Here is a 27500-nt window from a genome sequence, read left to right on the forward strand (position 1 = left end):
AGGAAGAGGAACCGAGAAGCGGTGGGGTATTGTATTCAAATGCATGACCACCAGAGCGATACATATCGAACTCCTTCCAACCATGAGCACAGACTCATTCCTTATGGCCTTCCGAAGATTCACATCACGGAAAGGAAAACCGTCTGCATTGTTGTCTGATCACGGGACAAACTTCAAAGGCGGAGAAAGAGAGCTGAGAGAGAGCTTCCAAGCTATGGGCCCAGAACTTAAGACCCACCTCGCTCCATCCCAGATTGACTTCCAGTTTAATCCCCCGAACGCACCTCACTTCGGTGGAACCTGGGAACGAGAAGTACGTTCCATAAAGACAGCCCTGTACGCCGTGCTTGGGGCCCAGACTGTGGCGGAAGAAGTCCTAATGACAGTCCTCACGGAGATCGAGGGAGTATTGAACTCAAAGCCCCTCGCTTACGTCTCAAGTGATGTAGCAGATGTCGACCCAGTCACCCCCAACACACTCTTGATGGGGCGGCTGGACCCCGCGCTACCACAGACAATGTACAGGCCTGAAGAAGCGAACGGCCGAAGAATGTGGAGGTACAGTCAAGTACTGGCTGACAAGTTTTGGAACAGCTTCCTACTCCACTACCTACCGTCTCTACAGACCCGCCAGAAGTGGGTAAAAGAGAGAGACAATTTGACAGAAGGAACAGTCGTCATGATCATCGACCAGTCACTACCCCGAGCTATGTGGCCGGCTGGCCGCGTAAGCAAAGTGATCACCGGTGCCGATGGAAAGGTCCGAGCAGCTGAGGTGCTCGTCCAAGGGCGGACCTACACCCGACCCGTGGCGAGGCTTATAGAACTGCCAAGGCTCCCGGATACTATTGATGACGACCATGACCCTATGACTTTGTGAGTTGACTGACCCTTACAGCGGACATTGAGTAGTGGACAGTGCGGTTAATCTGTCTCTGCTTAGCTAATTAGGTGGGACTAATTAGGGGGCGGCTGTTGTGAAGGATCAGATTAAACCGAATATATATATTTATTTATGGATATATATTTAATAGTATTTGTATATCGTTTGATATCCCTTGTATATTCCTTGTACATATACACGGAATATCCCTTTATTATACTACAGCCCATAATAGTTCATTCTCTTATTGGACAAAAGGACCAGGCGCCAGGGACCGGCCCCTGGCGTTCAAGTTCAAAGGTACCGACGAGACATGCCCTTACTAGCCCCAGCTCCGCGCAGGAATACGGCTACCGAAAGCAGAGCGGCACTACTTGTCCACTGTGCATATAAATATGGCGCAAGAAATGTAGAATTCCTCTTAGTCCTTTACCCTTCTACCCAACTAAGTAACAAGACGTGAAGCCTCACCCCACGATACCGCGTGCGGTGTAGTACGGCCTGTTTGGCCTTAGAATAGCATTGAGACCTCGTGCGAATTAATAGCTGAATTGCCAGAGTTTGGCACCGTATTTCTATTAAGTAATAATAGTCTATTATGTATGGTGCATCGTACGGTTAGAGTTCTAAAGTGAGCAGCACCCCCATCGCTTCCTCGCGTTATCTAGAGTCTTAACCAGGTTGGGCAGACCACGCATGGTGCTTTCTTCCGAGGAGTTCTAGGCGAGGACGAGTGGACCTGCACATTGGATTACCTACCCTGACGACTGCTGAGCCCTATACGGCATGGAATATCTATTTGCTTTGGTGCTTTGATTTGTGGAGCGGATAATCGCCAACACCGGTGAGTGTTGGATTTACCCCGAGAGGAGCCAAGGTGAGACGGCGCTCAGACCAGACTGAGGTCGCCTCGCTTCTCCTTCGTTGTGGACCTACAGCTACAGCTACAGCTATCGTCTACAAGAGAGCCCAAGTGTATTCATCTGCGGATCAAGGTTCTACGGGCACTGTGTTCTGTACCTGAACTCTCCCTAGACATCGTTGACCAGACGGGATACAGCCGACGGCTCTCCTACCCCCCCTACTGGCTTACAACCGGCAGGACCCTTTACAGTATATCCTGCTATAATCATTAAGTGCCATCGTTATAATTCCCTAAGAGCCAGGTTGTATACTTGCTTCCTGTGTAACCAGAGATTGGACATTCAGTGTTGATTTGCATACGAGTACTCATTTGCCTTACAAGAGCATTCAATTCAAATCATAAATGTAATAAGTAACTATTATATGTACTCTTTGCTATATATTAAATATTTGACTATTACCTTTGTGTGGACCTGATTTCATATGTGGGAAAGTGTTCATCATACTTAGATATCGTGTACTGTATGGCCAGTAATTAAAGTACATAAAGCGGTAGTGGTTTAATGATACCATACTTATCAATACAGTCAGGGAATTGTACCCCTCAGTTACACCCAATGAAGATAAGGACAAACTCAATGGAAAAAAAGGAAGAAACCTCAGATGGGCATTTCAATGAGAGATCACCCCAACTAGGATAACCAGGCCTGCAGTACTGTACTGTAACTGAAGTGAGGGTGATAATTTGACCAGATATTATTCATGGATTTGATTAAGGATAGAGTTTACTGACAGAATGACATGTTGCAACATGGAGAGACCTAGGTTGGCCCTAGCCTAGATATCTGTCAAATGGCGAGCTAACAAAATATTACAAGAGAGTAGACGAAACAAGCATTGACGTACATAATACGAATAATAGATATGATGTACAGAGATATCTGGAATTATAGATATGATGTATAGAGATATCTGGATAATGTTGTATACTTGAGAAGGCTGTGTGTGTAGAAGTTGAAGGCTATAGAGAGAAAAAGGGTGAGAGGGGTAGTGTGTAGATAGATATGTCTGGGAGTGAAGGCGTGTATGTGATTGTGTGTGTGTATGTGTGTGTGTGTGTGTGTGTGTGTGTGTATGTGTGTGTGTGTGTGTGATAGTAAGAGAGACAGAGAGAGGGAGAGATAGTGTGATTGTGCATGTATTAGGGCTGGACGGTATGGTCTAAAATGTATATCACGGTATAATTTGAAGCATAGACGATAACGGTATATAAATATCACGCTATATTCATTTATCTTAAAATGTCTACATAAATGCTTCTGAAGGGGTAAAACACTGGTATGGCAGCTATTACTGTACTCTTGTATTACTAGGACATATTTCACATAGTACAGAGGTATTTTAAGAACATTTATTGTGCAAAACTGCAATAGAAAAATGCAAAACCTTTTCTCAAGTTACTTCCATCTCTGAAAAACACTTTTTTCATGAAATACAATCAAATCAAGCGGCACAAAGTGAAAATAAAACTACAGCAGGACAGGAGGTTTCTTTCCCTCAAACAAGTCAAACACAGGGCGGCTAGGTGGTGCAGTGGGCAAGGTGCTCACCACCAATGCAGGAGACGCTGGGTTCGAGCCCAGCTCTCCGCATTGCTATCAGCTTGGCTGGTCGTTCATACTAATACAATTGGCAGTATTAGGGGGTGGGAAGCTGATGGGTGGGGATCGGACATTGTGGACAGCGACTCCTACAGGTCGGTTGGTGCGCCTGCGCAGCAGAATCAGGAAGCGACGGGGCGGCGTGCCCTCCCACGCAGACCCCCGACGCTGAGAGATCGCGCTGTGCAGGTGAAAAGATGCGACGGCTGCTTCCTCGAGTACCGGAGGGGACACGTGATGTAAGGCTTCGTCCACATTGCAGCCGGCTGGTGGGAGGCATGGCCTAACAACGTTCGAGACAGGGGAGGGTAGAATTGGACGATACGAAATTGGGATGGGAGAAAAATTGAAAATGGGAGAAAAAAGTAGATAAAAAAAATAAAAAATAAAACACAATGCAACTCCAACATAACTTAACTTTAGTGTACATGTTTGACAATGTAGAGAGAGAGAGAGAGAGAGAGAGAGAGAGAGAGAGAGAGAGCGAGAGAGCGTGATGTAATAGGTTTGAGTTTGAGGTTTGAGCTTCCTAAGATGCCGTAGGTGATGATGTCACACCAGGATTGTCAACACACAGAGTTGGAAACGGGAGCAGTCCCGATGGATAAAGCGATATAGAGAAATGAATAGCCAAATAAATGTGAAGTTATCTTTGAACCTCTGTTTTCAAGCCTCGTCAATATACCCCCCCTCCCCCTTTCCTCACTAATGGAACTGGTGCTACAGAGTCACGTTAGAACGTTAGCTTAATGGCTAACATGAGTTAGCTTAGCGGCTAACGTTAGCCCATTGCTGTGCTAAAGCAAGTCTCCTCTCAGCCTCCTTAACCAAATTCAAATGCCAAAATGATATGGCAAGGTCCGTGAACAAGTGGAGAAAAACTCAGTACAATTAAACACTATGCAACGACCACTGCAAACGTCGAGTGAATCGTCAAGTAACGCTAACGTCATTGCTACTGCTGTGACTTAGCTGCTCTAGTCTACCGGTCACAAGGTATAGTCAACTCAAAATCCATACCGTAGCGCAAATTCATACCGTTTATACCGTATACCGTTTATACCGTCCACCTCTAGCATGTATGTGTTAGAAAGAGAGAGAAAGAGAGTGTATTGGTAAAAAGATCAGAGAGAATAATAATAATAATGATCATAATAATAATGATGCATCATTTAGCAGACACTCTTAGGTAGAGAGATTTACAACAGGTGCAACAGTATAGTTCACATTATAACAGTACCAACATAGCAGAAGGAGCAGCACAACGAGTAAGTAAGTAGCAGGGTTAGCATCGTTTTTTAAACTTTCATTCGTTTTTATTATTATTTAGTTTTTAATTTTAGTTTTCTATTCCGTTTAGTTTTTGCGGTTTAACCCTTTCACTACCACACTACCAAAGTGTTAACCCTTTCACTACAACAATACAGAAGGTTAACCCTTTCACTACCACACAACAAATGGTTAACCATTTCACTACCACACTACAGAAGGTTAACCCGTTCACTACCACAATACAGACGGTTGACCGTCTGTAGTGTGGTAGTGAAAGGGTTAAATACATTTATTATTTAGTTTCAGTATTATAAGTACATTTACGAGGTTCAGAAGGTATTCTTTAATACAAACACATCACTTTATGAAGGCACAGTAAACATATGCACCAATACCTTCTCACGCTTGCCATGTTGACATTGACCAAATTTAAAGTAAAGACATTTTATGCATGTTTGTTTTTTATTTTATTTTATTTTATAAGTACATATGACTTGGCTATAATAACATTGATAATTAATATACAGTCAATAGCCTGCGCTTAAAAATACAATGTGTCGTCTGTGAGTGCAGTGCAGAGATATTCCATTCTAAAACGTCACTGCAAGGCTCCTTCTGCTAACCAATCAGAGAAGCTCAAATGGGGTTCAGTTGGAATAAGCATAGACTGTTTTCTTGAATGAGGACTGTGTGGATTCAACCACTAAACGTGTGTATTCCAACAAATAACTGAGTGAGTGACTGAAAGATTGAATGAATCACTGACTGACAGACTGACTGAGTTAGTGACATTCATTGTCATAGAAGTGCTTTGCATTATCAAAAGAATAATCTGCAGACATATCGGAAATGTAAGCTCCCAAATGTCCAACACGGTAATAGAAGCCACAAATCTTATATTGGTCAACCTACTGGCTCAAGGCACTCACAAGGTGGCGGTCCATCCCATCCGTTTAGAGACACCAGTACATCTGTCCACACTGTGGTAACAGCTTAAGCTTTCTCAGCCTCCCAGAGCTTAGTTAAGTCTGTTGGTCAGTGTGTTTGTCTATCTGTTTTGTCCGCTCCATTCGTTCATTACAGAGCACTGATCGCCCTGCACAGCTGGGCCTGGGGGTGTTAGAGAGTTTCCCACAGGTAGTTAAGGCTACTCCTGACAGGCTGGGGCTGGTGCAACACGAGGGGACCTTTTAATGTGTTGTTTGGTCCGTTTTTAGGAGCATTATTTGTGGTTGGGACTGCTTAATATTGTGCAGAATTACGAATAGATCTACATTTGAACAAATATTCTTTCTTTCCTCTTTCTTTCTTTCTTTCTTTCTTTCTTTCTTTCTTTCTTTCTTTCTTTCTTTCTTTCTTTCTTTCTTTCTTTCTTTCTTTCTTTCTTTCTTTCTTTCTTTCTTTCTTTCTTTCTTTCTTGTGTTCGTGCATATGTGGTTGTTTGTATAAATATTGTGTGCATCTTGAATGCCCACCTCACCAGCTGTGCTTGCTGCTTGCGTACATACAGTAAATGGAGCAATGTGGAGCTCCACATACACACACACACACACACACACACACACACACACACACACACACACACACACACACACACACACATACACATACACACACACACACACACACACACACACACACACACACACACACACACACACACACACACACACACACACACACACACACACACACACACACACACACACCTCCCAGCCCTCTAATCTGGTGAGTTTCCAGTTGGTCAGGTTGATGAATTAGAGACCTGACCCGCTGCATCCAGACCTGTGTGTGTGTGTGTGTGTGTGTGTGTGTGTGTGTGTGTGTGTGTGTGTGTGTGTGTGTGTGTGTGTGTGTGTGTGTATATGTGTGTGTGTGTGTGTGTGTGTGTCTATCTATCTATCTATCTATCTATCTATCTCTATCTATCTATCTATCTATCTATCTATCTATCTATCTATCTATCTATCTATCTATCTATCTCTCTCTCTCTCTCTCTCTCTATCTATCTATCTATCTATCTATCTATCTATCTCTCTCTCTATCTATCTATCTATCTATCTATCTATCTATCTATCTATCTATCTATCTATCTATCTATCTATCTCTGTCTGTCTGTCTGTCTGTCTGTCTGTCTGTCTGTCTGTCTGTCTGTCTGTCTGTCTGTCTGTCTGTCTGTCTGTCTGTCTGTCTGTCTGTCTGTCTGTCTGTCTGTCTGTCTGTCTGTCTGTCTGTCTGTCTGTCTGTCTGTCTGTCTCGCCATCTTTCTGTCTCTTTGTCCGTCACTCTGTCTGTCTGTCTGTCTGTCTTGTCTGTCTGTCTGTCTGTCTGTCTGTCTGTCTGTCTGTCTGTCTGTCTGTCTGTCTGTCTGTCTGTCTGTCTGTCTGTCTGTCTGTCTCTCCATTTGTCTCTTCTGTCTGTCTGTCTGTCTCTCCATTTGTCTCTTCTGTCTGTCTGTCTGTCTGTCTGTCTGTCTGTCTGTCTGTCTGTCTGTCTGTCCGTCCGTCGGTCATGCATCCGTCAGTCAGTCAGTCCGTCTGTCCGTCCGTCTCTATGTCTGTCTGTCTGTCTGTCCATCTCTCCATCTCTCCGCCTGTCTGACTGTGTGTGTCTGTGTTGGAAACATATTATATCTTTGTGAGGCAAGGCGTTTGGAATGTTGGGCTGAGAGTTTGTCGTTACGGGATACAGGTTCCACAGCGATGGGGAACGGACGGAATGTGGAGCCATCTCCAAACTCAACCACACACACACACAAACATTGCCACTAATTGCAGGCCAGTGTCTGTGCGTTGGATTAGCAGTATGTCTGAGGGAGGCAGAGCAGTGAGGCAGAGCAAGAGTCTGGTTCAAGTCAAATCAAATTAATGTCTTGTCAAGCTGATTTAGCTTGAAATCACATGCTAGCGTATGATGTAGATTTGTAGATTGATTTGTGCATGCTTCTCCCTTTCAGCATTTCCCATAGAATCAGAATCAGAATTAGAATCTGCTTTATTGTCACATCTGTATTCTGTTGCCAGGATGGCAGCAGCTGAAACAGTTTGTGGTTGGGATGGCTGGGGTCCTTAACTAATAATCCTGCAGGCTTTTCTGACACACCAGTCATTGTATATATCTTAGCTTATATGGAGAGGAGTCACAACTAGGGATGCACCGATCCGATATTGGTATCGGTATCGGCCGCCGATATCAGTAAAATAGCTGGATCGGGTATCGGTAAAAAAATAATTAAATAATTTTTTTTTATAATAAATAAAATAAGAAATAACCATTCAGTACATTTATATCTATGTGTTAATTTGTTACATTTAGTTTCACTAAGTTAGGAAAGTAATGTTTTAAGTCAAGCCTGACGTTGCCTTGCACAAAAGAATGATCCCAGTCTCTTCCACACAGTGACAGTGAGGCATACAGTTTATTAATTGAATGAATGAAGTTTATTTTCTGTCTTTGTTTACAACAAATCAAAAACACACTTGTGATCCTTTACAATTCTTAAAAACAAAATATATTTTAATATAAAAAAAAAAACTTGGATAATTATATATATTTGTTAAACTTTTTTGGGAAACAAATTGGACAATGGGTATCGGATCGGTATCGGTATTGGCCGATACCCAAACCCAGGTATCGGTATCGGGACTGAAAAAGTCAGATCGGTGCATCCCTAGTCACAACCACAGATGTTCTGGGCTGTTTGCATGACCCTCTGTAGCACTTTGTGGTCGGGGGCAGAGCAGTTTTGATACCAGACGGTCATGCATCCAGTGGCTACATACATAGTCTACATTAGTGTTGTCAAAAATATCAAAAAATCGATACATATCGATTCTGAATATTTAAAACGGTTTCAATACTAATTTCCCGAAATATCGATATTTAATTATTCATAAATAAATTTTTTTTAAAGAAATATATATATTTTTTTGTATATACATCTGTCTGCTTGAGAGAATACCATGTTCTGCAATAAAAATGATTGAAGTGAGATGAACAGTTATTTTTAAATGTGTGATCTAAAGATAAACAAAGTGTTATATTTATCTTCTATTATAGTATCAGAGAGAAGCTGAGGGGAATCAACCAGCAACAAAAGCTAAATTAATTAAAAAAAAAAAGAGAAAAAAAAGATTTTTTAATTTTTTATTTTTTTACATTTTAATATTGAACCTTTTTCCCCGTGGTATCGAAAATGGTATCGAATATCGATACTTTTCAAGGTATCGTATCGGGAAGTTCGAAATTCCAGTATCGTGACAACACTAGTCTACATACATATTTATCTGTTCCAGGCCACCATAACATGATACATGTTTTGTTTACTTGCAAATAGATTCTCTAAAACTGGAATAGTCCTCCAATTTTGGGTCCAAACCCACAGCCGTGTTCTATACTTTCCAAAACAATTCACCAGTTGTATAACAAAAAACAGACTTAAGACTTAAGTCCACCCGGACAGACTTGCTATAATCTACCTGCTGCATAACAATGACTTACTAGTTGCTAACTTAAGACTGACTTAGATAGTCAGATATACTCTGAATTGTGGATAAAATAAGACACTTGAAAGGGAAAAGAAACATGGCCATCTCTAATGATTGAAAGATTGAACACATACCAAACTAAAGGTTACTGCCATTTTAATACATGGATTTAGTCCAAGATATCTACTTGTCAGTTTTCAAAGCACTGAACTGACATATAGATTTAGACACGGATATTAGATAGCTAGATCTATGTCTGGTTAGTCTGGTTAGCTTGCGACATTCTAAATCAATAACAAAACATTATATATATTAACTAAAGGAACATAACATAATGTTTCCATTAATGTTGTTACTGACATAAGAAGACAGGCTTGATAAATAGGACACATTTCTAGTTTGGCTGCTTAGCTGTTACCACGGAAACAGCAGTCTTAACTCTCATTTAGCCAGGGGGAGCATGGCTAACGTTTCTGCCTCAGAATAAGTCTGTCTTAATGTTTATGTAACATACTGTTGTGGCGATAAGAAAGTAGCGAGCCAGAGACGTGGTTCGAGTTGAGGTACTTTACTTCTCACTCACATAGCATTTACAAATAACAACCAAGTTAACCCGGAACCGGAAGTGGTATTTAACCTGTCCCCTAAACAGTAAAACCCACACTCTTAAAGGCACAATCCCACCTTGGTGAATGTCTCTTAATATAGGTCACCACACAGGCCCCCCCAGAATTCACCCATACAAAAACTGCAACTAATTAATAGCCAGTGAACAGTCCATCAGTGAACAGATCACAGCACGAAATAGTCAACGTGGAGGGGGACGGATCAAGCGGCCGAACCGACTGCGCTTAACCAGAGGGGGACTAAGGGAGATAAGTGGGACCAGCGGCCGGGCCCCGGAAGGGGCCAAGGCCGGAACAGAGGATAGGGCAGGGGTCTGAGCCGAAACCGGGGGGCGCCCCCGCCGCGGGGGCAGGGCCAACTTAACTGGTTCGTCCTTGTCCAAGTGAGCAGGCTTAAGACGGTCTATAGTGACCCGCTCCGGCCTGCCTCCCATGTCCACAACAAAGTTTTTAGTGCCTGCCTCCAGGACACGGAAAGGCCCGTCATAAGGGGGCTGCAGCGGGGTCCGATGGCTGTCGTGCCGGATGAAAACATATTTGGCCAATGGCAGGTCCCTGGGGATGTAGGACTGGGGAAGGCAGTGGCGGGATGTTGGAATGGGAATAAGGGCATCGGCAACACCCCGGGACACTGTTCGATGGGAGGCGTCGGACCAGGACGCTGTGGCCTCCGGAAGAAACTCCCCAGGGATCCGCAGCGGCTGGCCGTACACCAGCTCGGCGGACGAGGCCTGGAGGTCCTCCTTGGGGGCAGAACGAAGACCAAGCAAGACCCACGGCGGTCAACCCAGTCGCCATCCGTAAGGGCAGCCCGAAGAGCGGCCTTCATGTCCCTATGGAACCGCTCGCAAAGTCCGTTGCCCTGCGGGTTGTACGCCGTAGTGCGGTGGATCTTCACCCCCAGGTGCTCCGCAACTGCAGTCCAGAGCTCCGAAGTGAACTGGGGGCCCCTGTCGCTTGTGATGTCCCCCGGTGTGCCAAAACGGGCCACCCAGCAGCCGATGAACGCCCGGGCCACCTCCGCTGCCGTAGTGGAGGACAGTGGAACAGCCTCCGGCCACCTGGTGGTCCTGTCCACCATGGTGAGGAGGTGAGTATATCCATGGGAGGGGGGCAGGGGGCCCACCAGGTCCACATTCACATGGTCGAACCGCCTCTCCGGCACTATAAACGGTGCCAAAGGGGCTTTGGTATGGCGGTGCACCTTGGCACGCTGGCACGCCACACATGAGCTAGCCCAGGTCCTAACATCCTTCCGGAGGCCAGGCCACACAAACTTGACCCCCACCAGCTTAGTCGAGGCCTTCACACCTGGGTGGGAAAGGCTGTGGATCATGTTAAAAACCCGGCGCCGCCAGGCCGTAGGCACCATAGGGCGCGGTTGGCCAGTGGAGATGTCGCAGAGGAGAGTGGCGTTAGCTGTGTCGAACAGCACATCCTCCAGCTGCAGTGCGGTAGGACCCGTCCGATAGGCCTGAATGTCTGAGTCCGTGGCTTGGTCTGCCGCCATGGCGGCATAATCGAGTCCCAAGTGGACGGACCCGATGACCGCCCGAGAGAGGCAGTCGGCGACAAAGTTGTCCTTGCCCGCCACGTGCTGAATGTCCGTGGTTAACTCGGAGATCGCCGATAGCTGCCGCTGCTGACGTCCCGACCACGGCTCCGAGGTCTTGGCCATGGAGAACGTTAGCGGCTTGTGGTCCACAAAGGCAGTGAACTGGCGGCCTTCCAACAGGAATCTAAAGTGCCTGGTGGCGAGGAACAGACCCAGCAGTTCCCTGTCGAAAGTACTGTACTTACGCTCGTTGTCGCGGAGCTGTTTGCTAAAAAAGGCCAGTGGCTGCCAGGCACCGCCCACCCACTGCTCGCACACCGCCCCCACTGCATAGTCAGAGGCGTCTGTCGTGAGGGCGACCGGGGCAGTGGGAGAGGGGTGCGCCAGCAGAGCAGCGTTGGCTAGCGCGGTCTTGGCAGCCCCAAAAGCGCTGTCCATCCCCGAAGACCAATCTAACTCGTCCTTGGGCACTTTGCCCCGCAGGGCCTCATACAAGGGCCGCATGAGGTGGGCAGCATGGGGAAGGAACCGGTTGTAAAAGTTCACCATGCCCAGGAACTCCTGTAGAGCCCGTACGGTGCGGGGACGAGGAAAACTGGCAACGGCCTCCACCCTGGCGGGGAGTGGGGTGGCTCCCTGTGGAGCAACATGGTGTCCGAGGAAAGTGATGGAGGACTGCCCGAACTGGCACTTGGTTGGGTTTACGATGAGGCCGTGCTTACTGAGCCGCTCAAACAGCTGCTGGAGGTGTGTCATGTGCTCCTCTATGGACGTACTGGCTATAAGAATGTCATCCAAGTATACAAACAAAAACGGCATGTCCTGGAGCACAGAGTCCATCAGGCGCTGAAACGTCTGCGCCGCCCCCATGAGCCCGAAAGGCATTCTTAGGAATTCGAAAAGCCCAAAGGGTGTAATGACAGCCGTCTTTGGCACATCCCGTGGATGGACCGGCACCTGATGGTAACCGCGCACCAGGTCCACCTTGGAGAAGATGACAGCCCCTGCCAGGTGGGTAGAGAAGTCCTGTATGTGCGGAACAGGGTACCGGTCGGGGGTTGTGGCGTTATTAAGGCGACGGAAATCGCCGCAGGGGCGGCAACCTCCGCCAGCCTTTGTAACCATGTGTAATGGAGAAGCCCACGGGCTGTTCGAGCGGTGCACAATGCCAAGTCGCTCCATGGTGGAAAACTCCCCCCTGGCGATTGCCAGCTTGGCTGAGTCGAGGCGCCGGGCCCGGGCATAGACTGGGGGGCCTTCGGTGGTAATATGGTGTTCCACACCGTGTTTGGCCACTGCAGATGAGAACGTGGGTGTGGTGAGGTCAGGGAACCCGGCGAGCAGGCGTTCATACGGGTCCCCGGTGGCAAGTGTGTTTAACAGGCAGAGAGCTCCGCCCCCCCCAACCGCCCCAAGTGTGCAGGGGTAAGAGGAAAAAGAGAGGGCATCGATCAAGCGACAGTTTTTAACATCTACCAGCAAGCTGAAAGCACAGAGGAAGTCTGCTCCCAGGAGCGGCGTGGACACCGCAGCCATCACAAAACCCCAGCCGAAACGGCGCCCCCCAAAACACACCTCCACATACCTGGTGCCGTAGGTACGTATGGGCGTACCGTTCGCTGTGTCCATCTGGGGCCCGTGTCTGCCGTCCATGGTGTCCACGCCCTGTGCCGGCAGGATGCTGCGTTGCGCGCCCGAGTCCACCAGCAGCCGCCGGCCAGACAAGGAGTCGGTGATAAACAATAGCTTGCAGTCATGGCCGGCACCCACAGCCACTAATGAGCGCTGGCCCTGGCGTTTCCCTGCCCCTTGAAACTGCATGGCTTGCGACACTGCTTGGCCCTGTCCCCAAACCTGGCATGGTAATAGCAGAGCCCATCGTCGGGTTGGCGTCGGGCTGTCACCGCAGCAGCGGTGTCTGTATAGGCCTCCAGTGGTGGGGCAGAGGTGCCCTGGTGGGGCAGCAGCGCATGGACAAACTGCTGCTGCCTGTTGGCCAGGAAAACCCTGTCTGCTTCTGCAGCCAGGCCGCGATAGTCCTTGGTGGAGGAGAGGAGGGAACTCGCCAGTGCTGTGCGCACAGGCACTGGAAGCTGTCGCAAGAAAATGTGTGTAAATAGAAAAGAGGGATCAGCTGATCCCAGTACAGCCAGCATTTTTTCCATCAACTCCGACGGTTTGCCATCGCCGAGGCCGTTGAGGGACAGCAGGCGGTCCGCTTTCTCCAGTTCTGACAGTTCATACAACTTCAGAAGGAATGTCTTTAGCGCATTGTACTTGTCAGCTGCCGGCGGATCCTCCAACAGCATCATCGCCCGTGCCGTCGTTGAAGCATCCAACGCCGCCACAACATGGAAGTACTTAGTTAGATCTTGTGTTATTCCTCTCAGCTGGAATTGGGCTTCGATGTGTTGAAACCACGGCCGGGGATTATGCTGCCAAAAGTCGGGCAACTTGACGGTTGCAGCGTAAATGTTCGCTTGTAGCATGTTAGCGTCGTTAGCATTCGGTGCGGGTGCTTGCGGTTGCGCGACGCCGTTGTCTTGAGACATAACGCTAAATGCTGTTAACGTTACAAATGTTCTTCACAGGGTCACCAATGTGGCGATAAGAAAGTAGCGAGCCAGAGACGTGGTTCGAGTTGAGGTACTTTACTTCTCACTCACATAGCATTTACAAATAACAACCAAGTTAACCCGGAACCGGAAGTGGTATTTAACCTGTCCCCTAAACAGTAAAACCCACACTCTTAAAGGCACAAGCCCACCTTGGTGAATGTCTCTTAATATAGGTCACCACACTGTCTTATTTAGACTGGTCTAACTAGAACTAGATAATTTCAGACCAGTCTAAGGCTTAGAACAGTCTTAACTAAGTTTAAGTCAAGTCAAGTCAAGTCAAGAGTTTTATTTGTCACGGCATACAAGTATACAATGAAATGCGGGTGGTCTTGCCCGCAACGATGTGCAATACAGTGGTACAACATATAATAGAATCCAATAAAAAACAACATTGTGCAATAAACAGGTAACAAGCAGGTAACATGGTGGGACATCTCGGTATCTGTACATAGTTATTTACATAGCATGTAGGACATGCTAGATCCTTTGGTAGTGCAATACACTGTTACTGTTGCTATGCTATTTTTAAAGTGACCTTTCCTTTTGGCCATAAGTGTGGGCGTGTGCGGCATGAGTGTGTGCCTGCTCATGTTAAAGTGGCTGCTAGTGTGCGAGCGTGCACAGCGTGCGTGTCGTGTGTGTGCTTGTGTGTGGAAAGTTCAGTGCTCTGTGGCACTCAGTGTTCATTGTTCAGGGCTCTGATGGCCTGGGGGAAGAAGCTGAGCCGAAGCCTCTCTGATTGATTGATTGAAAACTTTATTAACAGATTGCAGAATGGGTACAATACAGTACAGCTCAATACACACAATTGTTAAGGGGATGCAGACCAGAGAAAGACTTTCGTCTTGTTTACATCAGGGTCCCCCATTTTCAATTCATCAGGACATATATGACATACATGACATACAGATAGTCAGTACTGCTACATCTATACATTTATGACATACCAGATTTGCAAATACAGTACTGTTTGTGATACAGAAGGAGTCAAGAAAAGGGAGTATATACATTTGACGTAGAAACTGTACATTGGAGGAGGTTGGGTGGGGGGGGTTGGGTACGTTGGGATATTGACAACCATACTGGGTAATTTACATTGGAGGTGGTTGGGGGGGGGGGGGGGGGGGGGGCACACTGTATAAACAAGTAAAACTGTACATTGAGGGGGGGGGGGGGAGGAGACACTGTACAAACAAACAAAATTGTACATTGGACTATTGACAAAACCATACTAGGTAAATGACTGTACATTGGAGTAGCTCTGTCCTAGTAGCTGGGGTTCGCACGCGTCTGCCTGACCTCAGCAGCTGGAACAGACTGTTATTGGGGTGGTGAGGGTCTTTAATTATTCTGCAGGCTCTGGATTTGCACCTCTTGTTGTATAGAACCTGCAGGGGAGGTAGTGGAATACCCGTGAACCCGTTGAACTAGCATGACTGTATGTGTTATTGTTTCTTTGCTCTGTCGACCTTGCAGCAGCAACAACAACAATAGGATAGGATAAAAATTTATAAAATGAAATAGAATAAAGTAGGGTAAAGGTGAATAAGATAATAAAACATATAAATTACTAGAATAACAACAATAAAGTAGCTCTAAATTATACTACAGTGGACTACGATAATCTCTCATTATAATACTGATATTTACAGTATATTGTGTGTGCAAAAATAGCTCTGAATTGTAATACAGTGATCACAGTGTGTAAGTAGTGTGTGCTAAGTGCAGTATCCATGTAGGCCTAGGTTGAGGTTCAGGGCGAAGCAGTTCCCATAACAGGCTGTTTATGCATCCAGTCAGGATGCTCTCGATTGTGCCTCTGTAGAAGGCCCGTAGGATCTTGGGCCCCACGCCCAATTTCTTCAGCCACCTGAGGTGGAAGAGGCATTTCTGTGCCTTCTTCACCACATGGTTGGTGTACTCGACTCGTCCCAGGTGAGGTCGTCTGTGAAGATGAACTTAAAGCTGCTGACTCTCTTGAGAGAGTGGTTGTTCACCTGGCACCACTGTGGGTTCAAGACTAGAGATTCACCCTCAGTGAAACACCACATGTCAGCACTCAAAATGTGTAACAGGTTTATGGTCATATACTGTATCTTTGTGTGGACAAGCAGTACTGTGATGATGAATTCTACATCATTTACATGACGAAGAAAAACATGCCATTCCAATGTGTCTGTCACTCTGTCTGTCTCTAACACTGTCTTTCTCTCTCCCCCATTCTCTCTCTCCCCCCAGAGCACGGGACAAGCGGTCATCTGGACCTGACTGAGCTCATTGGTGTGCCCCTCCCCCCCTCTGTCTCATTCATGCCCGGCTATGAGGGATTCCCTGCCTACAGCTTCGGACCCGACGCCAACATCGGCCGGCTCACCAGAACCTTCGTACCGGACCCCTTCTATCGAGACTTTGCCATCATTGTTACGGTGGGGGGATCAAACTGACAATCTACGTCTTTAAACTGTTCCTCATACAATATGAATGAATAGAATACAATAAAATAGACTAGGATAGAAACTGACCGAAGAATATAATATAATATAAATTAATAGAATATAATAGGATAGAACAGAATAGAGTAGACATTATTATTTATATTATATTAATTTATATTATATAATATCAATTCATATAATACAGTAGACAGTTATAAAATAGAATATACATTAATAGAACAGAATCAAGTAGACATTAACATTTATATAATATACATTCATATAATAGAATATAATAGAATATAAATGAATATAATACAATAGAATATAAATGGATAGAATAAAATAGAGTAGAAATGTATTGAATAAAATAGAGTAGAAATGTATATAATATAAGATAATAGAATAGAAATACAACTGTGTCTGTCACAGTACATTCAGGTACCAGATAAGTATTGTCTTTGTTCTACTTTCAGATTCGCCCTTCCAGCCCCAGAGGAGGGGTGCTGTTTGCCGTGACGGATGCCCGCCAGAAGGTGGTGGAGCTGGGCTTGGCTCTGACTCCAGTGCAGGGAGGCCTCCAGAGTATTCTGTTATACTACACCGACAAAAAACAGGCTTCCCACAGCCACAAGGCTGCCGCTTTCACCGTACCGGAGATGACTAACCAGTGGACACGATTCACGGTGAGCAGAGGACAGAGAGGGAGTAAAACACACTAATAATGTATGGAAGTAAAGGAGAAAAGAATAGGAAAGAGATAGGAGTAGGAAGGAGTAGACAGAAGAGATGGGAGAGGGGGGAGGGGGGGGGGGGCAGAAAAAGAGGACATACATCATAGCAAAAGTGATAATGAGTTTCTTTGACCATATTCACACAGCGGCCATTTTGCTCTTGCAGTATGCAAATACAAATACAAATTGTGATACCTAGGTGGAAAGGAATCCCAACCTGAGCATGACATAAGAGCAAAATGGCCACCGTATAATAGGCAAGCTGTGCATGTAACTGGGCAACTTAGTCAGCACAAAACCTTAAACTCATTATAATGTTTAATACAATGTATGGTTTGCAACCATTTCCTCCGTAGACACATCTGATTATACTGTGAGCTTCCAATTTTGGTATTAATGTTTTTTGAAGGCGAAAACACTTGGATTGTATTGGAGCCTGGTGAGAGGTTTCTCAATACTAAAGTGATCAGTGAAATTATGGCATGTACTAGTCAACATCATGCCAGACATGCCAGTTTAAATAGAGACAGAGTAAACTACTTTAAATGATGGGGCCAGTATAGGAGGGGGTGACTATAGGAGTAGGAGAGGAGCAGGCAGTGATCCAGTGGGGATCTCACCACAGTATTCTCTTATACTACTCTGACAGACAATAGGCCTTAGCAGTGGCGGCCGCCACTGGGGGGCGCTAGGGCGCCGCCCCCCCTTCAGGCCCTGCCTGGTTATATGAGAGTAGAACAAGAAAATGTATCTTTTTGTTTTTTGTTTTATAGCCCTATAAATAATATAAACATGTTTAAAATGAATAATATTTACTCATTTTAAGTATGTTTGTATTTCCAATGCACCTAATAACGTTATTATCGCAATTAAAAAACACTCGTTTTCCAGAGCAGGAAGTGACATCACGTTTTTTTAATTTTTTTAATTTTTTCGTATTTCTCGGCCCGGGCTATACGCGATAGCGCTCTGAGTGCGCGTCACAGTTTGATCGCTGTATCCGTCACAGCCAATCAGTGCATAACGCGTTGTGCGTTGAAATATGACTATTATGTTGGAATCCGGGCGCGATTTGAAGCGGTCTAGCCAGTAGCGTCAAGAATATCTGTAGCCGCATTTCGCGGAGACGCTCTCTGATTGGCCGACGCCAGTATTTTTTTCCGTGGCAGAATTTCACAAAGACGATCTCTGATTGGCCGAATCCAATTTCTAATGTTCCAATTCTAGCTTCTAGCTTCCTAGCCTAGGTTGGTTCCTAGGTTGGTCTAGGTTGTTTGTCTTAGAGCGTGCCGTGACTGCAAGTTCTTTAGACTGTTAAGCTTAGGCACTCTTTCAAAGTTGGTTAAGGTTAGAGTTTGTCTTAGAGCATGGCGATAGAACGCCAGGTAGTTTGCAGTCTGTTCGAGCGGAAATGGACAAAGGAATGTACTTGTTGAGTGTTGTGCTAACGAGCTAACACTTGGCTATATGGCGGATTATACACGTTTATCAAGCTCTCCTGCCCTGGACGTTTCAACTAAACAGTGAGTCTCTCTCTCTCTCTCTCTCTCTCTCTCTCTCTCTCTCTCTCTCTCTCTCTCTCTCTCTCTCTCTCTCTCTCTCTCTCTGTGCTTAACGTTAACGTTTGTAAATAGTTTTTTTTAGGAGCAGTACTGTTTAGTACAGCAGGCTACTGCTGGCCATTCATGAAGCGAGACATTGCTGATTGTTTATTTATTTTATAACACAAGACTATGACTACCAACTGCCTAGCCAGCCGTGTATCAATCTTGGATGCAATAATAACGTTACTTACCACACTGACTATGTCGATGGCTCATTGATTTAACTACTGCAGCTCTCTCGGATTGAAAATACGTGGATTATGGCTTGTTCAATATCGTCTATGTTTGAATGAATGAATGAATGAGAACTTTATTAACAGATTGCAGAATGGGTACAATACAGTACGGCTCAATACACACAATTGTTAAGGGGATGCAGACCAGAGAAAGACGTTTGTCTTGTTTACATCAGGGTCCCAGATTTTCGATTCATATCGATAGTTTAATAGCTAGCCTTGGCTCGTTTAACAATATGCAAAATATGTGTACAGCCCTGTACTCATACTGAAGTTATTCTTGGTATATAATAGGTCTGATTGTGTAACGAATCGATTCCACGTCGCGCTGTGTGTGAGAGAGAGAAGGAGAGAGGGAGAGATCTGCCTGTGTTTGGAGACGGGCGAGTTTTGTTTCTAACTTTTCTATTTATATTGTGTTTCAAGTTGTGAATTAGAGTCTAGACTATACTTTATTTGACTGGTTGTGTGTTGTTGTAGTAACAGCTGAGCGACTCGTTCATAAGAGCCGATTCATTGCCGTGAGCGTGAGTCGAATCGCTCACGTCTTGCCATGAGTCTTGCGTGGTACAGTACTGTACTGTACATGTTTGCAAAATATTTGGTATAGCGCCCCTAGTGGCGATAGTACCCAGCGGCCGCCACTGGGCCTTAGTTCCCACAGCCGCATAGCTGCTACCTTTCCCAGATATGACTGGCCAGCAGACATTGTTCACAGTGAGCAGTAAAATGAGTGAGGGGGAAATAGGGGGTACTCACAAGGTGCATACAAGGAAGTAGATTCAGATTAACTTTTCACCGGTTTGTGGAAATAGGGCTAGGGTTACAAAATCTGAACTATCCCTTAAAAGTCTGGGTGGTGGAGCGGATTCAGGGGAGTGGGGTTGAGATCAGGGGTTATCTCTCTCACAGTCTTATACTATTATGATGGACTGCGAGTCCTCCCACAGACACAGAGCTACTGCTTTCACTGTACCAGATATAGTTCACCAGTGGGCACGACTCGAGAGAACATGCCTTTGTGTCTGAAAAAGCCATGTACATAATCAAAAAAAATAAGGTTGCAACATTCAGGCGACTGGAATTAAAATCCTCCCTCTAGGGGTTTAATTTAAACATCCTGGAACTAAATCTGTTGCTAAGAGAACTCCAAATAGATGACATGACTATGAGGGAGAGGCGAGGAGAGGCGAGGAGAGGAGAGGAGAGGAGAGGAGAGGAGAGGAGAGAGGAGAGGAGGAGGAAGAGGAGAGGAGAGGAAAGGAAAGGAAAGGAAGGAAAGGAAAGGAAAGGAAAGGAAAGGAAAGGAAAGGAAAGGAAAGGAAAGGAAAGGAAAGGAAAGGAAAGGAAAGGAAAGGAAAGGAAAGGAAAGGAAAGGAAAGGAAAGGGAGAGGAGAGGAGAGGAGAGGAGAGGAGGAGAGGAGGGAGGGGAGAGGAGAGGAGAGGAGAGGGAGGAGGAGAGGAGAGGAGAGGAGAGGAGAGGAGAGAGGAGAGGAGGAGAGAGAGGAGAGGAAATCAAATACTGTATTGTCCCAAATATAAGACACCCTGAAAAGGGGGAACTCTAGAGATTGGAGGTGTCATGGTAATATAATATAACATGAAAACATATAACATTCATATAATAAGCAAGTGCAAATTTACAATAGCTGCAAGTACCTTTCTGTGATAGGTTACACCCATTGCCACACCTCACACCACACACACACACACACACACACACACACACACACACACCACACACACACACACACACACACACACACACACACACACACACACACACACACACACACACACACACACACACACACACACACACACACACACATTTGAGTTGCTTTATTTATGTCCACATAAATACAGAGTTAGGAGAACTCCAACATTTTGGGAAATTAGCTTATTTAACATCTTCCCTGGAGTTAGACAAGAATATACATACCTTTTTTGTCTCTGTGCATGCATTAGGCTTAGGGAACACCTGGACCATTAGCGTAGCTTAGCTTCATCACTGGAAGTGGGGCAGTCCTTTACCCTGAAGTTCCCTACAGTCCCCTACAGTCATGAAATACACTCCAAATACAACTCCAAAACGTTCCTGTAAACATGTTGTGACCTGTGTATTTACCACGTGGAGAAATAAAAAATAATTGAATTCAACATTTACGTTTTTCTAAGCAAATATATTTTTTGCCGAACCACTCCTCTGCAGTGATTTCAGTGCTACTTTCTAATGTCGAGGGAGGCGGCCGGCCAGTGTTTACCAATGTGACTAGTAGCTTAGCGACAGACTAACTTGACTGCTGCTAATCATGGCCGACTTTGAAAGAGAGGAATCCTCAGAGGATGATGAATACTTTGGGACAAACAAAGATCCAGAAGCTTATCTTTTTGAACCCGAATACACAGAGGAGGAACTACGTGTTTTGGAAGCTGGGGCGAGACGCGAGGATGAAGCAGAACAGCTTGGGGCCGAGGGGAGAGTCAGAACAGACACGGATTGGTGGTGCAAATGTGGATTATGCCAACCTATGCCGACAGAAATAGAGTGCTTCTGCTGTAATGAATGGGACTCTGTGCTGCCATCAATGATCGGAAGGCTTCATATATCGGATGAAGAGGACAGTGCACAACGAGGAACATTTCTCAGCGCTAACACATCCATAAGTGGTTGGAACTTTTTTCCATGTTCCGAAAAGTAATTGGAAAAGACGCCCCGTGCCGAGTGGACCTAATGGACAGTTGTGTATCGAGTAGTGTGACTATTATAATCATCATGATGCATGGGGCAAACTAAGTTCTCGTTTACACATGTCGCTAAGCTACTAGTCACATTGGTAAACACTGACCGGCCGCCTCCCTCGACATTAGAAAGTAGCACTGAAATCACTGCGCCCAGAGAGGAGTGGTTCGGCAAAAAATAGTTCATTTACATTTACATTTAGTCATTTAGCTGACGCTTTTATCCAAAGCGACTTACAAGTTCTGTACGACAAGCCATCAGGAAGGGCACAACTCTATCAGCTGAGTAACAATGTTCATCAAAGTGTTGAGTGCTACAATGTAGGTTAGTTTATTAGGACAAGTGCATGACAGTATGGTTAGTTAGGGTTAGATTTTTTTTTTCTTTTTTTCTTTTTTTAATTCAGATAATGGTTGAAGAAGTGCGTCTTTAGTCGACGGCGAAAGATTGGACGTGTTTCGGCTGTCCTAACTGGGGTGGGTAGTTCATTCCACCATTGTGGGGCAAGGACTGAGAATAGGCGACTTCTCTTTGATGACCCTCCCGGAGCTTGGATAGGAGTAGGTCTATTAGGTCTAGTAGGTCTAGTTCAGAGTATATTTGCTTAGAAAACGTAAATGTCGAATTCAATCATTTTTTATTTCTCCACGTGGTAAATACACAGGTCACAACATGTTTACAGGAACGTTTTGGAGTTGTATTTGGAGTGTATTTCGTGACTGTAGGGGACTGTAGGGAACTTCAGGGTAAAGGACTGCCCCACTTCCAGTGATGAAGCTAAGCTACGCTAACGGTGCGGGCGTTCCCTAAGCCTACTGTATGCACAGAGACAAAAAAGGTATGTATCTTCTTGTCTAACTCCAGGGAAGATGTTAAATAAGCAAATTTCCCAAAATGTTGGAGTTTTCCTTTAAGGACATAAACACTACAGTGCAATTAGCTAATTGGGAGTCATTCAATTACGTTTGTGCCTGTGCAGCATTCATCGTACACATACAATATTGACACAGATGATGTTTCAAAAACAGATACAATAGCATTACCGCAAAACTATATCTACTCTATGGGTACAAAAAGCAACGCCATCTCCAAATAGAGCGGCTACCAATAATAGCAGATATAGAGCAAAAGGCTTTAAAAAGGCTTCCTCCAGGCTGTGGTCGAAGGTACAGCCAACCTCTAGAATAAACACCTCTCTACTACTCTCATTAACCACCACAACGTCAGGGGTGTTGGCTGAGATGTTACAGAACATCTCTGAATCATTATCACACAGGCCAAACACACACACACACGCACACACACACACACACACACACACACACACACACACACACACACACACACACACACACACACACACACACACACACACACACACACACACACACACACACACACACACACACACACACACACACGTTGCGTGTGTGTTCCGGTGTGTGTGCTAAACTAACCGCTGTGTGTACCACTAAATCATTGAGTGTCGTTGCATGCCGAATAAAGACCTCTGCTACAGGTCCTGCATTATTATATATTACACACACACACACACACACACACACACACACACACACACACACACACACACACACACACACACACACACACACACACACACACACACACACACACACACACACACACACACACACACACATACACACACACACACACACACACACACACACACACACATAGTCATAGTTAAACCACCATACAACGAAACTAATACACATACACTGTGCATTCTTCAAGGTTTCATGCCAGAGTGGGGGACTAACAAAATCCATGTAATAGGATTACATTGATTTTAATAAGGGGCAAAAAAAATATCTAACTAATCCAACTATAATCCACTACTACATGACCATCATCCGACAGGAGCAACCAATGGGCTTCACAGTTAGAGGAGAGGGGAGGGCAGTAGGGGACAGGAAGGGAGAAGAGAGGGGAGGCGGGGGTAGAGAGAAGAGGATAGGAAAAGAGAGGAGAGAGGGGAGAGGAGGATAGGGGTGGAGAGAGGAGAGGGGCAGAAAGAGGAGGATAGGAGAGCGGAAGACAACAGTCAATTATGTTGCATTTAAGGTTAACTATTGAGTTTGTCTTCTATTTATTCCAAACAATTCACCGGTTGTTTAGAACGGAAAATTATGCAAATGTGAAGCCTTTATGAAATGGTTATATGTGGAATTGCTATTGTGTCGTAACAATTAGCGATAGAGTAGAAAATGGACATTTATTCATGTTTAAATGTTCAGGACTACTACTCATTCATTCCTTCCATATACTCAAAGAAATTCATTCATGTCCATTCATATCCATGTAAATCCTGAACAATTACATTTTGTGGTGTTCAGATGGAACATTAATCTTGGCAGGGAAGTGAATGAATAACGCTCTCCCCACCCTTAACTCAATCAGCGCCGGAAGCCTAGAGCATCTTTGTTCCTACCACGCCAACGCTCTAAAAGATAGGAATAAGTGGCGGTGTTTGCAGGGCTATATATATATTCTATATTATAGCTATGGATACAATACTATGGCCCATTTGACATCACCTATCTATCGTTCAATATGTGAAAAAGAATAAATTTTTTCGTCAATACGTTCTCGTGTTATACCGTGGTGAATATGAGTATAGTTTTAGAGTGATCCTGTCTAATCCCAGAAAACGACGATATGCAGCAAAACGTGAATTTCACTAAAAGCGTTGCCGTTTCTCGCCTGGACACGGTACTATTTCCAAATCAAATATATATAATAGGTATTATGTTTCATCATGAATACATGAAAGGGTGGGTGGGGGTAATGTTTTTATGCTTTGATCGTCACCAACGGCATACATTGTGGAGTAACGTTACACACACGTTGCGATCGAGGTAAAATCATGGTTGGATCAAAGCAGGATTGATATAATTTAATCCTTACCTTCACTAGGAGGTACCCCAAAAAGAATATTCCAATTGTCTAATCGCGAGTCCAAGTACCGGTGTCCATCGTGTCGCCAACATAATCCACCACAACAGATGCATCGGAGGCATTTGACGCTTCTCAATTTGCTTCGCCCGACAAAGAAAAGTGCCCCCTGAGACATTTGATCGACGCACAGGCCAAGATATAATGTTTCAAAGGGTGCTCGATACTGCCAACTGGGTGGATGCGGCCGGTATTGCACTTTGGCATTCTCAGGATGATTCCTCATGTTAACCCAGAGTCCGTGTGCCTGTAATGAATGGAAATATCGAATAAAAGAAATAATGATGAAAACCCGACTATACTCGGGTCTGGCGCTGAATGGTTGGCGAGTTAACCCGACTTTACTCGGGTCTGGCGTCCATTGAGTTAATACCCACCATTGAAGTGCCCTTGAGCAAGGCATTTAACCCCAGAACTGCTTTAGTGCAGCTTCTCAGTGGCCAACAGTGTCAGACCGTGGCTGTGCTGGGCAGCTCCCAGGTGTGAATGCGAGTGTGAAGCAGGGAGTTGCTGAAAAAGAGCATCCATGCTCAACAAATGTACCATGGGTAAATAAATGTAAACAACAACAACAACAACAACAACAACAACAACAACAGTATGTGTGTGTTTGATTCCCTGCCAGGTGGCGGTGGAGTACGATGAGGTGCGTCTCTACATGGACTGTGGCGAGGCGGAGAGGACCACCTTCCAACGGAGGCCCGACAGGCTCAGTTTCTCACACAACTCTGGCATCTTCGTAGGGAACGCCGGGGGCACAGGCCTCCACAGGTTTGTGGTAAGTGAGACAAAGAATAGATAGAAAAAAGTATTATGTCTTCAGTCATCATGTTTGTATGTGTGTGTGTGTGTGTGTGTGTGTGTGTGTGTGTGTGTGTGTGTGTGTGTGTGTGTGTGTGTGTGTGTGTGTGTGTGTGTGTGTGTTGTGTGTGTGTGTGCTTTCTCTTTCTGTCTCTTACATCAGAGCATAAGGCTGCGGTTAGACTGACTGATGTTTTCGTTTCGTTTTGAAGATGAGTTTCGCTTTTCCAGGTCGCAACATAGTGGCAACCGAGTTAGACATTTGTTTTGCCTCCTGAGCACAGTGATGTAGTACAATGCCAAAGCAGTAGGTGGCAGTAGGTGGCGAACATGAAGGCAATTTTCAACCAATCAGAACTTGAATGAGGACACTCCACATCCTGTTCAAAATCTCAAAAGCCACCATCTTTAAATGCCTCCGCGAGCCATTTTAGCCAATGAAGCATTATTTTTCAGCAAGAAATAAAGTGCAATAAAGAAAAACGGATACATTCACTGTGTGTTCTGCCTCATTTGTTGAGCGGATAGTTTAGTCTCAAAAAAGATCGCCGAATTTGTTAGCTTACATTCTAACGTGAATGGAATATGCCAGTATAACAGTATAGCATTGTGGCTAGCAGCTAACGTTAGCTCACGTCAGTTAGCCAGCCAGCACCAGGATGATATCGGGAGCTATCAGTAGCTAGATAACATTAGAGACAACGCCTCGTGTATTAAACAAAGGTGAATTGATGACTGGGCCATTTTGTTTAATGCTTGTTAAGATTGAAAGAGGAGCTCTGAGCTAACAGGGTCTGGTAGCTAACGTTAGCTCACGTTAGCCAGCTGCTCATGCAATCGTTAATGCTAACAGAATGAATGGATGTAAACTTTATTTAACATATTGCAGAATGGGTACAATACAATACGGCTCAATACAAACAATTGTTAAGGGAATGCAGACTGTTGTAGCTTGGACTGGGGTCCTTATAACAATAACTTGACAACACATGGTAGCTGCAGCTATTTGGGACAGCTCTGTTGTCACCGGACGTTGGTGAGGGCACGCAGATGTCGGTATCTACTGCGCATGGGCGTTGAGCAACAACCGCTCCGCGCAGATTACACAACACGTTGTCGGCGAGTTTTGGCGAGGAAAACACCTTTTCAGCGTTCCCGCTAGGGCAACGCGTTTTCCTGCCAAAACGGCATTTCTATTTAACAGGGACAGCAAACGTATTCAAAACGGCAACAAAACGAAAACAAAAACAGTCTGTGTAACCATGGCCTAAAAGAGGAGGATGGGAGGAAGAGTGAAGAGAGGGAGAGGAGGAAGAAGGAGAGTGGGCAATACAAGAGAGATGGGATGAAAAGGGGAGAGGGGGTTGAAAATACAAGATGAGAGTCTTGGGAGGAGTAAAGATGTGAGAGGAGAGGGAGACGAGAGGAGTGAAGGGGAGACACTAACACAACGGTGACAGTAACAGATTGTGGAACTGAAGAAAGGCCCAGGACAGTACAGATGATGAGAAGAGGAAGGAGAAAGGGGGAGGTTGGGTTGAAGGACAGGGTAAAGATAGTAGCTCGCATTGGAGGAAGTGTGACAGATCAACAAGGCTTTGGTGCTGCTTGCTGCTCAGATCAAGGGCTTGTCTCAAGGTCTTCCAGCTCTGATGTTAGGTCAAGTTCAGATTATTAAACAATGTTGACTTTAGGAATCACAGCAAATGCCAAATGAATCAGATAGATCCTCTACAGCAGGAATGCTTAAAGTTAGTCAGCCCATAATGACCCACATGAGAAGTTTAATGTCTACATGAGACCCAGGGTCATGGAGACATTAATACTATTACCATGGAAACATACAGTAAGTACTGTTACCATGGGGACTCTCCACAGATTGCCTCCGTTGGAGGCAGTCTATATAATGAGTTTAGTTTTTTCGGCTGCTTTCTCGCTAGCTAAAAATTGTCTGGAACCGTTAGCACTGCAGATCCAGTCAATGACATGCGGCCATTTA

General features: G+C 45.2%; 1 protein-coding gene across 4 annotated transcripts in view; it reads left to right on the forward strand.

Moving 5' to 3' along the window:
* Positions 1-27500, forward strand: part of col15a1b (collagen, type XV, alpha 1b) — a 164319-nt gene that overhangs the window by 72649 nt on the left and 64170 nt on the right. For all 4 annotated transcript variants that reach the window (XM_084327947.1, XM_084327949.1, XM_084327948.1 and 1 more), the window contains exons 3-5: positions 16208-16395; positions 16881-17090; positions 25326-25478. In XM_084327947.1, coding sequence (XP_084184073.1) covers positions 16208-16395; positions 16881-17090; positions 25326-25478 — 551 coding nt within the window. The remainder of the gene's footprint in view (positions 1-16207; positions 16396-16880; positions 17091-25325; positions 25479-27500) is intronic.

Source organism: Notolepis coatsorum (genome assembly GCF_963971535.1).
Source record: "Notolepis coatsorum genome assembly, chromosome: 13".
NCBI lineage: Eukaryota > Metazoa > Chordata > Actinopteri > Aulopiformes > Paralepididae > Notolepis > Notolepis coatsorum.